General features: G+C 48.9%; 1 protein-coding gene across 4 annotated transcripts; it reads left to right on the plus strand.

Annotated features, from left to right (window-relative positions):
- Window positions 1–4,931: 4,931 nt before the first annotated feature.
- On the plus strand, window positions 4,932–14,773 carry LOC311119013 (transducin-like enhancer protein 3-B). 4 transcript variants are annotated; one of them, XM_084193766.1, is made up of 5 exons: window positions 4,932–5,024; window positions 5,315–5,389; window positions 11,132–11,164; window positions 13,766–13,979; window positions 14,415–14,773. In XM_084193766.1, exons 1-5 carry the CDS (start codon window positions 5,004–5,006, stop codon window positions 14,453–14,455), a joined length of 384 nt encoding a protein of 127 aa, XP_084049892.1. In that variant the 5' UTR covers window positions 4,932–5,003; the 3' UTR covers window positions 14,456–14,773. The 4 variants fall into 4 exon arrangements, with proteins under 4 accessions (XP_084049892.1, XP_084049891.1, XP_084049894.1 ...); XM_084193765.1 differs by having other exon boundaries at window positions 4,936–5,024; window positions 5,315–5,419; XM_084193768.1 differs by lacking the exon at window positions 11,132–11,164 and having other exon boundaries at window positions 4,936–5,024.
- Window positions 14,774–15,600: the final 827 nt, after the last annotated feature.

The following is a 15,600-nucleotide window of genomic DNA, read 5'->3' on the forward strand; positions in this document are numbered from 1 at the left end:
CTCTTATCCAGGTTGCTAGTGGTGAAGGTGGTGGGATGGAGGAGAGGAGAGAGTGGGATAGAGGGAGGAGAGGGGAGAGTGGGATAGAGGGAGGAGAGTGGGATAGAGGGGAGGGGAGGGGAGAGTGGGATAGGGGGAGGGGAGAGTGGGATAGAGGGAGGGGAGGGGAGAGTGGGATAGAGGGAGGGAGGGGAGAGTGGGATAGAGGGAGGGGAGGGGAGAGTGGGATAGAGGGAGGGGAGGGGAGAGTGGGATAGAGGGAGGAGAGTGGGATAGTGGGATAGAGGGAGGGGAGGGGAGAGTGGGATAGAGGGAGGGGAGGAGAGAGTGGGATAGAGGGAGGAGGAGGGGAGAGTGGGATAGAGGGAGGGGAGGGGAGGGGAGAGTGGGATAGAGGGAGGGGAGGGGAGGGGAGAGTGGGATAGAGGGAGGGGAGTGGGATAGAGGGAGGGGAGGGGAGAGTGGGATAGAGGAGGGGAGGGGAGAGTGGGATAGAGGGAGGGGAGGGGAGAGTGGGATAGAGGGAGGGGAGGGGAGAGTGGGATAGAGGGAGGGGAGGGGAGAGTGGGATAGAGGGAGGGGAGAGTGGGAGGGGAGGGGAGAGTGGGATAGAGGGAGGGGAGAGTGGGAGGGGAGGGGAGAGTGGGATAGAGGGAGGGGAGGGGAGAGTGGGATAGAGGGAGGGGAGAGTGGGATAGAGGGAGGGGAGGAGGATTTACTTGGTGATGGAGGAAACATGGCTCACCGTCTTTGCCCCCTTTTTCAGTAGAGATACTTAATAGTGTGTGTGTTCTCCCTTCAAACACACACAGATATGTGTATATACAAAGCTGCATGTACATAATATAAACATACTTCTAGTCTAACACATTCTGGCGGTGCCCCGGGTGGGTAGGCAGCGCAGGCTCTATGGCAGCCATGGGGGGGATTTTGTTTTGACAGAGCTCTTATGATGCGCCAGCGCGGGGCGGCGTGGGTTGTCGAGGGTGGCGTGGGGCGGAGGTAATCACCCTCGTTTCGCTGTCAATAAGTGATTTTAATTAGCGCAGCTCATTAGGCTGCCACGGCAACGAGTCCTGCTGAGGGCTGTACTCTGTGTGTGTGTCTCAGTGTGAGGAGTTCAGGGGGTACTCCATCTTATTCACTGCTTAGTTTTTCTCTTTCACCCGGTCTCTCGCTTTCTCTCATTCATATTTTCTTTCCCTTTCTCTCCTCTGTTCTCATCTCTCTCTGTCTCTCTCACTGTCTGTCTCTGTTGCTCTGATTGAGAACCTGGGATTTCTTCCTCAGGCGCTCAGTTTTTCCACTGTGTTTGCTCAATTCCTCCCTGCTTGTCGATAACGAGGCTTCACAGAAAGACAGGGGGAGTGTGTATGGGGGGGGGGGGGGGGGGGAGCTTTATTTATTTAAGTCGTGTCTGTGGCTTGAGTGGGAGGGAGAGAGATGGAGGTGTGTGTGTGTGGGAGGGAGACGACGTGTGGGGGAGGAGAAAGGGAGAGCTTGTTCAAATGAATAATTTCTACAGGATTCCAGGAATTGTTTGCCAAGGTGATGATAGTCGACTTGTATGTGAGCCAAAACAAACCGACTGGGAGAACCCACACTGAGGGAGTGTGTGCAGGTTACTAGTGTCTGTAACGTGCTCCATTACCATGGTCAGCTTGGAGCTGCTGCTTGAAGCCCACCAGACAATCATGTCTTTGTTGATACAGTGAGTTACACAACCACCCTACTGGGTTTTTATGTGTCAGGCAGAATGTTGATCCAGTATCTGGTCCATTCTCCAGGCCCCTTAATGAACTTTGTAGAGAAATAGCAACAATTTTCTATGCTCCTTGTTACGGGAGGGAGGTGTGTGTGTGTGTGTGTGTGTGTGTACGCACGTCAGGTTCCAGGAGCATCTGGCCCTGTCTGCCTGTCAGGACTCAGTAGTGTGTCCCTGTCTATTAGGAGGAGTGGCCCCTGGTCCCGCTCCCAGCCAATCAGTGGAGAGGTAAATGCATGCATCAATAAACCGTTAGACCCTGATCTGCTGCACATTAACAATGAGGGGCCGGGAGGAGGGACACCAATACTCCTACTAGCCCAGTGTGGCTGCTACTGAGGCAGAGTAGCGTGACGTCATTGAGACGGATAGGGAAGTGTGTGTGTGTGGATCATAAGCCACCGTGGCTCTCTCGTTCAGTGTGTGACGCTGTGACTCCCTGTCACCAGTTGTTTTCCTGCCAATTGAAACCTCATCAGTCTCTTCCTCTCTCCTCCCTCTCTCCACTCGGCTAGTGGCTTCCAGCGACAAACAGGCTAATGGTTTTCAACACAGCTATTGACAAGTCCATCCTCTGAGAGGCCTCTCTATACTAGCAGCACCAGATAGCTCTGAGACACTGAGTACCTGTAATTGTGGAGCCGGAGTGAACAGCCTTTACCGCCACGACACTCAAGGGCTTGGTTTTCATTGGCTTAAAGCGACAATACCCTATTTTTATCCGCCTCCTGGCCTAAAAGCTATTTGCGTTGAGTCGACGCTGTGCGTGCGTACACTCTGGAAATTGGACCCATTAGGTGCTCGGCAGTCCAAGTCTTCCCACGTTGTCAACGTCGTCAACCCTTTGGCACCATTTTCTCTCTCTCGTCTCTCTCCCAACATATGCCGGGATGGAAATATGAATGTCGCAGGCGTTATTAGTGATGGGGGGAAAAAAAACTATACAGTTACGTATTGGGATTCCCAGCCCTAGGCGTTATGAGGTAGCATTATTTATTTACTGAACATGTGTAGTGAAACGATAAGTAGATCTTCGACTAGTTTCCATAAAATGCATGTAAAATGACATCTGACTAGTATTCTATTGAAACTCTGCTACTTGGCTCCTCAATATGTTTACTGGGTAGTGATTTGGTCCTGACATCTGAGATGTTTTGGCCTTTTGACAGCTGGTAAAACATTGTTCCCTGGATGTTTTTGGTCAGTCAGTCGGTATCTTAGGGCTTTTCAAAGGAGAGCGGATGCCTGCCTCTGAAGAAAGGAGAAGATTAGTGCTGCTCAAGGATTTCTTACCCCTGATTTGGGTCTTTGAGTAATGATAACTATTTATAGAGCACTTTCCATACATTCTGTTCATACATTTTATACTTCCTACTTTTTCTACATTCTGGTCAGAGCCAGGAGTTGGACCTCACCAGCTGACCAGAACAGGAACAACTGGACAGTGATGATAGTTAGTGCAGGAGAGCAGTGTTTCCCAACTCCGGTCCTCCAGCACCCCCAACAGCCCAACTCCTGTCCTCCAGCACCCCCGACAGCCCAACTCCGGTCCTCCAGCACGTTGTAACCTGGACGGACCCTAAAGGCAACGCGGCGTTGGTGAGGTCACGGCTGTCTGAGCACCTGGTGTTCCAGCTCGGATTGTGCCATGCGAGCCGCCCATCCAGAAAGAACAGCATGTATACGCAACTCAAAACAGAACACGTTCCAATTCCAATCCATGCAAGTCCCTTTATATGAGGGATAGTGAAGTAGTGTGTCTGGACGGTTGAACTGGTGGCTGTGTTGTTGTGTATTGTGCAGGTTATGTGTAGTGAGGATATTTGGTTGTTAGGTTGGGCCCAGCCTCTACAGATCTAGCTGTGTGTCTCTTCTTGTTTCCGAAGATGGAGCCTAGTAGTCGCCCCCTCCTCCCTCTTATCCACTATTAATGTCTCCCTCTGATCTGATCGACAGCCCAGGAAAATTCAATTTAATGACCTGCCTCTGTGCGCGTAATATGATTTTACAGCCTGCTATGGTCAAGCCCAGGCCCAATTTACATAATGATCACCACCGCCAGATAGGGCCTGCTGTGCCGCTGTTGCCCTGGCAACAGGGGAGAGAGGGGACAGGAATGGGAGAGGGGGAGGATGGAGCTGGAAGGATTGGAGGAGGGGAATGAGAAATGTGAGGGGAGTCGGCCTGAGGTTAAGGGGGTTCAGAATAGGTCTCTCTCCCACACACACCCTCATTCCCTTCCTCCCTTCCTTCCTTCCTTCCCCGAGTCAAACTGAAGAAGGGCAAAATACCACCACAACCCCCTTTTTTAACTCCATCCCCTGTTCACTATTAAATGAGGTTAGGACCCACCCAAAATGAGAGGAATGCGGGAATAAACAAAGGAGAAATCCCCCGTCTCTCTGTCCCCCCCCTCTCACACACACACCTGCTGGGCCATCTGCCCCACAATCCATTAGTTCTTCTCTCCCCAACACAGTCAAATTAGATTACCTTAGTGTCAAGTCTCTCGCTCTCTCTCTTGCTCTCTGGAAATCCGTTAGGAGGAAATGGATTGTGTTTTGGCAACTATGTCCGTGGATATTCAAGAGCAGCAGAACTGTATCCAGCCCTCCAAATGTGGGGCTCTAAAGTGTTCTGTCTGAACCCCCCCCCCCCTCCCCCTGCTCTATACCAATGATGGTGGTGATAGATATTGCTAGTCAGCCAGCCTCCCCTCTCCTCTCTCTCCCTGTCTTCTGTGAAATGGCTGCGTAGTAATTGTGAAGTATTACCATGGTTTGTCTCCCTCCTCCCAAATGCTATTATCATATTTCAAACTGCTAATGAAATAAGGCCAGCTGTCTAATGGATGGGGGATAGAGGGAGTCCAGATTTGGTTTGTTTTAAGGAGCGCTTCTCCCCCATTTGTTTCAGTTAAGAGTAATGGGACATCCGGGGTCCAGATGGACTCTGGAGTGGACTGAGGGATGTAGTTGTGTGTGTGTGTGTGTGTGAGAGAGGGAAAAACAGGCCCCCTTGCTGTGTTATCAAGCTTATTGATGTGTCTCTGTTCAACCAACCAAAACTGAACTGGTATCTTGGAAGGTGGGATGGAGGGGTAAACATTGACCTTGTCGTCTTCTCTCTGTCTGTTAGTAATCCAAGCTGGCTGCTGATGTAGTCCTCACCCCTTTTCCTCTCTCCTCTCTTCCAGACTGAGATTGCCAAACGGCTCAATGCAATTCTCGCACAGATCATGCCTTTCCTGTCCCAGGAGGTGAGTGCCCCACACATCCATCCCAACGTTGTCTTAACACATACAAAAAAACCTTCTGGGGTTCCCATGGTTGTGTGGTCCTGTTGTATAGAGCCCCTTTTCAGGCCTTATATCATTGAAGGTTAATCCCTGTTCACATGTTAAGGTTTTGATTAATTTAACCCGAGATGAGCCTAATTCTGGTTTAATAAATCTGTGTCTATGAAACAGGCTCTATAACCATCGAGACTTGGTGTACAGTAGCCTAGCTAAAGTTGGTTAAACCTTGTCTCTGTGTTTCTCCTCAACAGCACCAGCAGCAGGTTGCTCAGGCTGTTGAGCGTGCCAAGCAGGTCACTATGACTGAGCTCAATGCCATCATCGGGGTACGTGGACTTCCCAATCTGCCTCTCACCGTGTGTACCCCCCTTACTTTACTTCATTCAGCCAGAGACCGGGGCAAGCCTGCACGCACGGACGGGACCGGTAGTCCACTAGCTATATAGTGTCTCATTTAGGCCCATCTATCTCACATAGATATATAGCTCTAGTTCAAAGTACATAGTATAGTGTATATATATATAGTCTAGTGTGGAGGTGGTAGATGGCTAGAGGATGTTAAAGTAGTAGCATGTAGATCAGTCCAGGCCCCCCCCCCCCCCCCCACTCGGGGGGCACATTTTGGGTTTTGCCCTAGCACTACCCAGCTGATTCAAATAACCAACTGATCATCAAGCTTTGATGATTTGAATCAGCTGGGTAGTGCTAAGGTGAAACCCAGGACCGAGTTTGGGAAACACTGATGTAGAGGATGTTACCCATACAGGATACTGCTGTAACGTCCTCTACCAGGATAACATACAGGATACTGCTGTAACGTCCTCTACCAGGATAACATACAGGATACTGCTGTAACGTCCTCTACCAGGATAACATACAGGATACTGCTGTAACGTCCTCTACCAGGATAACATACAGGATACTGCTGTAACGTCCTCTACCAGGATAACATACAGGATACTACTGTAACGTCCTCTACCAGGATAACATACAGGATACTACTGTATATTGGTAGAGGATGTTACAGTAGTGTCCTGGTAGAGGATGTTACAGTAGTGTCCTGGTAGAGGATGTTACAGTAGTGTCCTGGTAGAGGATGTTACAGTAGTGTCCTGGTAGAGGATGTTACAGTAGTGTCCTGGTAGAGGATGTTACAGTAGTGTCCTGGTAGAGGATGTTACAGTAGTGTCCTGGTAGAGGATGTTACAGTAGTGTCCTGGTAGAGGATGTTACAGTAGTGTCCTGGTAGAGGATGTTACAGTAGTGTCCTGGTAGAGGATGTTACAGTAGTGTCCTGGTAGAGGATGTTACAGTAGTGTCCTGGTAGAGGATGTTACAGTAGTGTCCTGGTAGAGGATGTTACAGTAGTGTCCTGGTAGAGGATGTTACAGTAGTGTCCTGGTAGAGGATGTTACAGTAGTGTCCTGGTAGAGGATGTTACAGTAGTGTCCTGGTAGAGGATGTTACAGTAGTGTCCTGGTAGAGGATGTTACAGTAGTGTCCTGTATGGGTATCTTTGGAGGGGTGCACTAGCTTGCTACAGTATGACACCACCATACCCCTCCCACGTGCAGCGTTGCCTCGGTCACCACTGGTTTTTGATTATGAGTTGATGTACTGTATGTGATGCACTGTCTATTTGATTTACCAGTTACCATGGTGGGTTTGATTAATTTATCTTCAATTTATACATACGTCTGATGGTTATACATACCATCCCACTGGTCAGCAGTGTGTCGGTCGGTCAGCAATCAGTCCTTCAAGGGGGCCCCCTCCTGCAATGGCTGAGAGAGTGGCTAGTGTTGGTTGTGAACTGAGACGGTCACAGAGAGGGTAACGTAAAGACCTGGCTGAGATTAGAGCGGTAAGACTGTGATCAGATCATGGGGCTTTGCTCTGACTCCACTTTGCCAGTAAGGATGTTTTTAATTGGATAAGGGGCTCCAGCCAGTGCAGTCTTCATCTCTACCACTCAGGCTGCTTATTCCTCTATAGGGAAGACCAGTAGTGTCCTGAAGCTGAGATTACACTCACACTGTTATAGCCCCCCCCCCATACACACACACACCATCGTAGAGCTCTATGGAAACTAGGCTATAGAACTTAACCATGTTGTGGCTGTATCGTAATAAGGCTTTACCTAGTAATCCCTTTCTTAACTCTGAAAGTCAAAGCTCTCCTCATTCCACTTATTTGATCTATTCCAGTAGTGGCACAACTGATCCAGTTAACCAAAGGCTTGCTGATGAGTTGACCGGATGCACAGTATGTTGTGGGTTTCTAGGAGATGCGGATCGATTTGGGAATCTGAACACTCTGAAATGATAACACCTCGTCTTCCTATATTGCTCCTTCCGCCCTATTAAATAAAGCTAACATGCTAGCTGTTTTCACTTGTTCGAGCTAGCTGACCCCTTAGCTGCCAGTAGCTATCCTGAAGCCCTTAGCGGTTAGCTAGCTGACCCCCTAGCTTTCAGTAGCTATCCTGAAGCCCTTAGCGGTTAGCTAGCTGACCCCCAAGCTTTCAGTAGCTATCCTGAAGCACTTAGCGGTTAGCTAGCCGACCCCCTAGCTTTCAATAACTATCCTGAAGCCCTTAGCGGTTAGCTAGCTTACCCCCTAGCTGTCAGTAGCTATCCTGAAGCCCTTAGCGGTTAGCTAACTGACCCCTAGCTGTCAGTAGCTATCCTGAAGCCCTTAGCGGTTAGCTAGCTGACCCCCTAGCTGCCAGTAGCTATCCTGAAGCCCTTAGCGGTTAGCTAGCTTACCCCCAAGCTTTCAGTAACTATCCTGAAGCCCTTAGCGGTTAGCTAGCTGACCCCCAAGCTTTCAGTAGCTATCCTGAAGCCCTTAGCGGTTAGCTAGCAGTTAGCCAGCCCCAGGGGTGGGGTCAAGCCGGCCGGAGGCAGATATTGAAATTCAATTAAGGCAAATGAGCCAAGACTGTGACCCCCGTTTCCAAGGTAATTACTTCCTCCTCTCCTCCCAGCCACCGGGCGGTTTAATTCTACTGTCCACACGCCTTTGCCATTAAGCAGGGGCAGGGCTGTTGAGCTCGGCAGCTTGGCACACACACACACACACACACTATGAAAACAGGCTTTTATTTGTTGGAGGAAGAGATGACAGGAGATCAATCTCCATGCTTCCACTGTGTGGGGGAGAGAGCAAGGGATAGAGAGATGGAAGAAGGGAGGTAATTAAATATCTCACAGTAATCAGAGGCCAGCAGGGTTTGGCTAGTTGATGTGTGTGTCTGACTAAACGATGTCCAGTGTCAGACACACAAACACCCACACACACACACACACACACACACACACACACACTTCTGTCAGAGAGGGAGACACGATACATTGACAGGGAGAGGGACAGAAGTGTACACTTAACCCGGTCTTCTTTAAACCTAAGGGACTCAACTATGTCATCTTTACACTGAGGGACAGACATGCAAAGTAATTTGTCTGAGAAAGAATATCCATGCACTTAACTCAGCCCTGAGGGAGAGGAGAGAGCGAGAGAGAGATACTTTTGTATATATAGTGTATGTGGACACCCCTTCAAATTAGTGGATTTGGCTATTTCTGCCACACCCATTGCTGACAGGTGTATAAAATCGAGCACACAGCCATGCAATCTCCATGGACAAACATTGGCAGTAGAATGGCCCGTACTGAAGAGCTCAGTGACTTTCAACGTGGCACTGTCATAGGATGCCACATTTCCAACAAGTCAGTTCGTCACATTTCTGCCCTGCTAGAGATGCCCCGGTCAACTGTAAGCGCTGTTATTGTGAAGTGGAAACGTCTAGGAGCAACAACGGCTCAGCCGCGAAGTGGTAGGAGGCCACACAAGCTCACATGAATGGGAACGCCGAGTGCTGAAGCACGTAACAATGGTCTGTCCTCGGTTGCAACCCTCACTACCGAGTTCCAAACTGCCTCTGGAAGCAACGTCAGCACAAGAACTGTTAGTCGGGAGCTTCATGAAATGGGTTTCCATGGCAGAGCAGCCGCACTCAAGCCTAAGATCATAATGTGCAATGCCAAGCGTCAGCTGGAGTGGGTAAAGCTCTCCGCAATTGGACTCTGGAGCTTGAACTTGACTGGCCTACACAGAGCCCTGACCTCAACCCCATCAAACTTATTTGGGATGAATTGGAACGCCGACTGCGAGCAAGGCCTAATCGCCCAACATCAGTGCCCGACCTCACTAATGCTCTTGTGGCTGAATGGATGCAAGTCCCCGCAGTAATGTTCCAACATCTAGTGGAAATCCTTCCCAGAAGAGTGGAGGCTGTTATAGCAGCAAAGGGGGGACCAACTCCATATTAATACCCATGATTTTGGAATGAAATGTTTGACGAGCTGGTGTCCACATACTTTTGGTCATGTGGTGTAGCTCATACACTGAACTGGGCACTGAGAGAGATACAAATGATCTGTTCAACACACACTCACACACCCAGTCCTCCAGAAAGGGAGCAACACACACACACACACACACACACAGAGCTCACCCTGACCCTTGTCCAGGTTAGATGTTTTCCAGCAGTCAGTCTCCCGTCCCCAGGACAGGGCCATGCCAGTGTTATCTCAGGAGATATACTACCTGCTAATCTGCCCTCTCCCCAAGGCACAGAGTGACCCGAGAGAGAGGGTGCACCAATAAACAACATATTCCAACAGGGTTTACAGCCCCCCAATACAACGCTGCATACCAGCCAGTCTGTATACACACCGTTTATGGTTTATGGTTTCATACAGTAGTCTACAAATGGTTTACAGACTGCTTCCCATAACACAAGTGCAGTAATCTAGCTCTACTCAGCCAACCAGCACAGTCGGTGTACAAACAGTTTGCACATTATGTTCCAGAACGTCAACCCCATTCCAAAGTAAGCACGGAACCATTCTGTGTTAATCATACTGAAGTTCACACAAGTAGACAACCCAGGTGTACATTACTTTAGTTAGTGTGTGAAGTTACTAGCTTTTTAGCACCAGCTTGTTCTTTTAGATAATGGTTAACAGGACAGGATGAAATTGCCCCCCAGACACTGATCTAAGACCAGTTTAGCGGTTTCCACACTATTGGTTAAAGTTGGGATTATGGCAGGGAAAGCTGATCCTGGATCTGTACCTAAGGGCAACATCAATGGTTAACAGATGGGTTACTGTTGGTGTTTTGCCTATTTGATCTAGAACACACATTTCATGTAAAACATTTTATTACAGCGCCTGTTTTGTTGTTATTCTGGGACAACCATTTGCTTTTTGGAGGACCCACTCGCTCACTTTGCATGTTTTTATTTGCTGCAGATTTGAGTGTCAAATTCACATTTTCCATTTGGTTTGAGTGTGTCCCTTTTCACACAGAGGGCATTTGTCTGCAGTCACATTGGCTGAAACCCCTGTACACACATGTAGTACCTCATGATTTCCATATTAGAGATGTCTCGTAGATATGGCTTTGGTTTTCATCTAGGTGGAGCGTAGCATACGGGCTAAATGGACACTACAGTCTGTAAATAATACAGAAATTGGACGGATTTAAGACCAGACAATTGTCCGCCATTTTCCGGCGGATACGTTAGTATGTGTAGGCCTATCCCTCTATTTAATGAGTCTCCTTGGGTTTTTTTTTTAACACCTGAAAAATAATTAATACAAGCCACTGTGCATAAGAACCTCAGCCATTGCAGGTACCTCAGCTCCCATTGAAGGACTCTCATACTGCTGACCAACGATGTGTTCTCACAGTTCATTTCACTTTGGACACTGTGTTATCATAGCCTTATCACTCAAACTGTACTGCATTGCAATGCACCTGTGGTTAGCCTCCTAGCATTAGCATTGAGCTTAGATCTAGGGAAGATCTCAATTGCATACTCCTCACGTCCTCTCGTCTCCTTCTTAAAACCCATTGGATGAGAAAGCCAGAGGTCCCTCCCCTCTGACCTCCTCAATGGGTTTTGAGAAGAAGAGAGGACGTGAGGAGTATCCAATTGAGATCTTCCCTAGCCACAGCTACCTCCTCTTACCGCCATCTTTCTTTGACTCCTTCAGCAACAGCAACAAACTGTCTACCCAGCCTTCATGGTCAGTGTTTGGGAGAGGGATGGATGGATGGATGGATGGATGAATGGAGGGAATGAGAAGAGATGTGTTGTTGATATGTTGTTGTTGACGTTTGTTTGAATTGCTACCACTTAGCATGCCAAGTGGTTTTGTAACGACAGATAACCACTGTGTGTTAGGAAGTCAGGAACTAAAGCATGCATTGGGTGTCTTGATACTCAAAATTGCACTTTAAAGTATTGGAACTCAGCCTCATTTGTTTCTATGCTATTTAGTCATGCAGTCTGCCAGCCAGCCAGTCTGCCAGCCAGTCTGCCAGCCAGTCTGCCAGCCAGTCTGCCAGCCAGTCTGCCAGCCAGTCTGCCAGCCAGTCTGCCAGCCAGTCTGCCAGCCAGTCTGCCAGCCAGTTAGTCTTTCATAGTGTTGATGTTGGTTCCACCTGACGCTAACGGTCTGTCGGTGGGAGCTATGATTCGCCCCGTTAGCTTTAATAGCCTCGTTCCTGCGCATCCCCTCCTGACAAAACCCGCCCGAGATTTGGAGTCATTTACACAGATAAAAACAGATAAGTCTGAAAGGAAGTCTGTCACCTCTTTATTCAGGAATATTGAATCGGAGGCCATTTATTTCCCTCATCCTTCACTCCTCTCCTCCTCCGCCACGGTGGCCCCTTAATGAGGCTTCTTGATGATGCTTCTCTGCATGCTTCCCTCATTAGTACCCTCAACAGGGACGTCTCTTCTCTATTCCCCCCCCCCCCCCCCCCCCCCTTCCATCCCTCCCTAACACAAATAGGCCTCTGCTTCACACACCACCAGCACAATATTGATTAACAATCCTGCCTGTCTAAGTGGGTTCCATCCATTCTATACCCCTACTCCCCAGCTCCAGTTAATGAGCCTACTGGAAAACAGGCCTATTGTTAAGAGACCAGACTTGATCAACCTTTACTGTTAAAAGGCTTACAAGCTCCTCCTCCTCCTCTCCTTCTAATGAGTCATATGGGTCAGGGCTATAAGACTCCCAGCTAGCGAGCTATCAGGAAGGTCAATAGATTGGTTTGGGACTGACACTTGATGGATGTGCTAAGTGTTATTTAACCTAGTTTTAAAGCACTCACTTCCCCTTTTCAGCTGAGTGGCTATTTAACTCCCGTCTGTTAGTCTGGATCCCTGAGTCGCTCTCGTCTGTCTGTCTCTCTCGCTCTCCCTCTCTCTCTCTCTCTCTCTCTCTCTCTCTCTCTCTCTCTCTCTCTTTTTCTCTCTCTCTCTCGCTCTCCCTCTTGCTCGCGCTCTCTTGCTTTCTCTCGCTCTCTTGCTCTTCCTCTCTCTCTCGCTCTCGCTCTCTCGCTCTCTCCCTCTTGCTCACTCTTTCTCTCGCTCTCTGACGTTGACAGACTCTTGGGAGGGCTAAGTGTGTGTGTCCCCCTCCCTCTCTGCCTGTTAACAGTATTTGCTAGAGGGCCAGGATGGGGGCGATCATGCCGTGGGTGAAGTTAACCCTATATGCAACCCTCGGAGAATACAGCCCCAGCCATGTTCTGGTCTGGACTGTCTGCTAAAACAGTCGACATAGAACTGAGATCTTTGAGTAGGAAGCCTGCGTTGAAGCCTTGAAGGACGGTTAACTAGCGGTTGTTGTGTTGTTGTGGTGCCGACTGCTTCTCACTAATTGCTGCAGGCAGCTGGTATTTGGGCGCAGTTCATCCAGTATGTATCAAGTGTGTTCTGTTTATGAAATGAGGTGGACTTTATTTAGCGTGACGTGTGTGGAGGATACAGTGTGTGTGTGTGTGTGTGGATACGGTGTGTGTGTTTGTGTGTGTGTGGATACGGTGTGTGTGTGTGTGTGTGTGTGTGGGGATACGGTGGGTGTGTGTGCGTGTGTCCAACCTCATATCCAGGGCCTCATATAATAGCCATCCTCAGACATTTGTGAGGAAGATGGCCTTATTGCTAAGAATGGTTCTTACCTACTGGCCTCTAACAGATGTGTGGACTTCAATTCAACTCCCCAATCCTTCCTCCTTTCCATGGTTTAGGACTGTGATTGGGGAGGGGAGGGAGACTAACAACTTTATGTACCTCTCCTCGGGAACCCCCAGCCGGTCCAAACCTCTACCCGGGGACCCCCAGCCGGTTAATGTATTTTACCTATTCCAGAACTAGCACACCTGATTCAAGTTGTCAACTAATCATCAAACCCTTGACTAGGTAAATCGGGTGAACTAGTTCAGTGCTAAAACCCAATTGTGAAACGTCTGAGGGGTCCCTGAGGAGAGATTTCAGAACCACTGTACTAGGGCTTGTTATTCAATGGGGTGCAACATTTTAGACTGTTGCCGATAGAAATATGTACTGTCTAGAGCTGATATTGAGGATTCCCTATTTTACATGACAAGAAAAAATACTTTTAATTCGACACATCAATGCCACATTTTTATCTGAGCTTTTCTGTAATGTTGCGCCCACCTGAACTAAGCCGCCTCGTGTTGTAAAGCCAGTCCCCCGGTCTCTTCCCAGCCGACCCACTGAACTAAACCCCCTCTCTCATGTGTTGTGTAGCCAGTCCCACGGTCTCTTCCCAGCCGACCCACTTGTCGTATGTCTTGTTCCCCAACAGCAGCAGCAGCTCCAGGCTCAGCACCTGTCCCACGCTGCCCACGGTGGGCCACCCATCCAGATGCCCCCGCACCCCTCGGGCCTGCAGCCCCCTGGCATACCCCCCATCCCGGGCGTGGCTGGCTCTGGCCTGCTGGCGCTGGGCGCCCTGGGCAGCCAGGCCCACCTGCCCTCCGTCAAGGATGAGAAGAACAACCATGACCTAGAGCACAGAGGTGAGGAGCTTGAGGGTGTGGATACTGAGGTGGTGTGGTTCTGCTCGATGGGCAGTGTCTTTTTGTATTGCGGCCATTTTGGATCCATACAATGGGCGTTGTGGTTTGATATTGCGGCCATTTTGTCTCTACTCAGTGGGCATTGTGGCTCTACATTACAGCCATTTTGGTTCTGTGCTGATTCTATTTGAGTATGAATTGGGTGGCCTGATGTCCATGTACTCTCAGACCACAGTGGCTGCAAACAGTCAGTTAGGATACTCATTAAAATGACTTGTCTGAATGTGAAACCAACGTTTTTTAAATGCTGTTGTGTCGTGAATGCAGACCAATTAAGTCACAATACATATTGCCATGCGTACTAACGTTCTTTTCACTTTCTCCCTCTTGGCCTGTCATCCTTTCACTCCCCCCTGGCGATCCCTCTGGTAAAAGAACGAGAGTCGAGCACGGTAAGTTCTCCTTTATTCTTCTGAGGTCCCCCCATCTCTCCCCCACCTCACCCTCTCTCCCCTCCCTTGACATTGACTTTGAGCCAGTCTGTTTGGTGATTAAGGCACTTTGATTGACTTTAAACACCACGCCTCGTTAAAAATTCAAAATTCATGATCCCTGCAGTAGAACACACACGTTTTGTCTCGTATAAGCCGTTCTGAAATCAAATAATGAATGGGGGAGCTGAGTCTGCCACATAAAGCCTCTGCTGCTTCCGCCGCTATGCTGTCTAATCCAGGTGGAAAATGACTCCAATCACCAGGCCAGGATTAGCCCGCTCTATAATTTCATCACAATTAAAAGAGACTTTGACTCTCTTCTCTCCGTCTAAGAGGATTTACTGTAGCCCATCTATCCTCCCTCCCCACCCCTCCTCCCTCCCCACCCCTCTCTGCCTTTTAGTCCTCCCATCTTTCTCTCCCGTCCTATTCTGCCTCTTTGTTTTCTAATGCACTCCTTTTCATTTTGTCTGTGTTGTAATGTCTCTCTCTGTTGGTCTCTCTCTCTCTCTCGCTCTCTGTCTCTCTCTCTCTCTCTGTCTGTTTCATACTCAATCGTTCCCCCTTGCTCTCTTTCTCTCTCTGCCTACTTCCAGTAAATATTTATGAACACAGAAAGTGAATTGTTTCCTCTCCCTCCTGCTCCCGGGCTTCTTCTCTTGTTAAAGCCTCTGTTTATTAGACTGGATTAAATCTCTCTGATATCCAGGGATAGCGACGCGGTGACGGCTGCGGCAGTGCAGGGATTGGGTTCCCAATGACTGGGCAGCGTGAATGGGTGCAGTCATGTCTGAAGGGAACCAAACCGGGCCCCTGCGATTAGCGCCGCTAATGCTAACTCGACTCCCCTCCCTCATCCCCCTCTCCCTCCCTCCTTCTGTCGCTTCCTCCCTTCCTGTCCTGTTGTCTCAGGTCATCTGATAGGGGGTGTCTGAGGTTATCCAGTCTGTTAATCATGCCTTAAAAGGCCACTGTGTATTACAGACAGAGAAACAGACACACACATTTGTTTTACTATCCTTGTGGGGACCAAACAATGTATTCCAATTCAAAATTATATTTACCCTAGCCCTAATTCTAGTCCTAAACCTAACCCCTAAGCCTAAAAACCTCTAAGGCGTAATGTC

This window comes from Coregonus lavaretus, assembly GCF_964263955.1.
Source record: "Coregonus lavaretus genome assembly, contig: HAP1_SCAFFOLD_9380, whole genome shotgun sequence".
NCBI classification, from domain to species: Eukaryota; Metazoa; Chordata; class Actinopteri; order Salmoniformes; family Salmonidae; genus Coregonus; species Coregonus lavaretus.

Bases quoted from the DNA above. Each gene is read 5' to 3' on its own strand.
- LOC311119013 (XM_084193765.1), top strand. From the start codon at position 5,004: ATGCCTTTCCTGTCCCAGGAG. The intron at 5,025-5,314 runs GTGAGTGCCCCA...TCTCCTCAACAG, and splicing joins TGCCTTTCCTGTCCCAGGAG to CACCAGCAGCAGGTTGCTCA. The intron at 11,165-13,765 runs GTCAGTGTTTGG...GTTCCCCAACAG, and splicing joins CTGTCTACCCAGCCTTCATG to CAGCAGCAGCTCCAGGCTCA.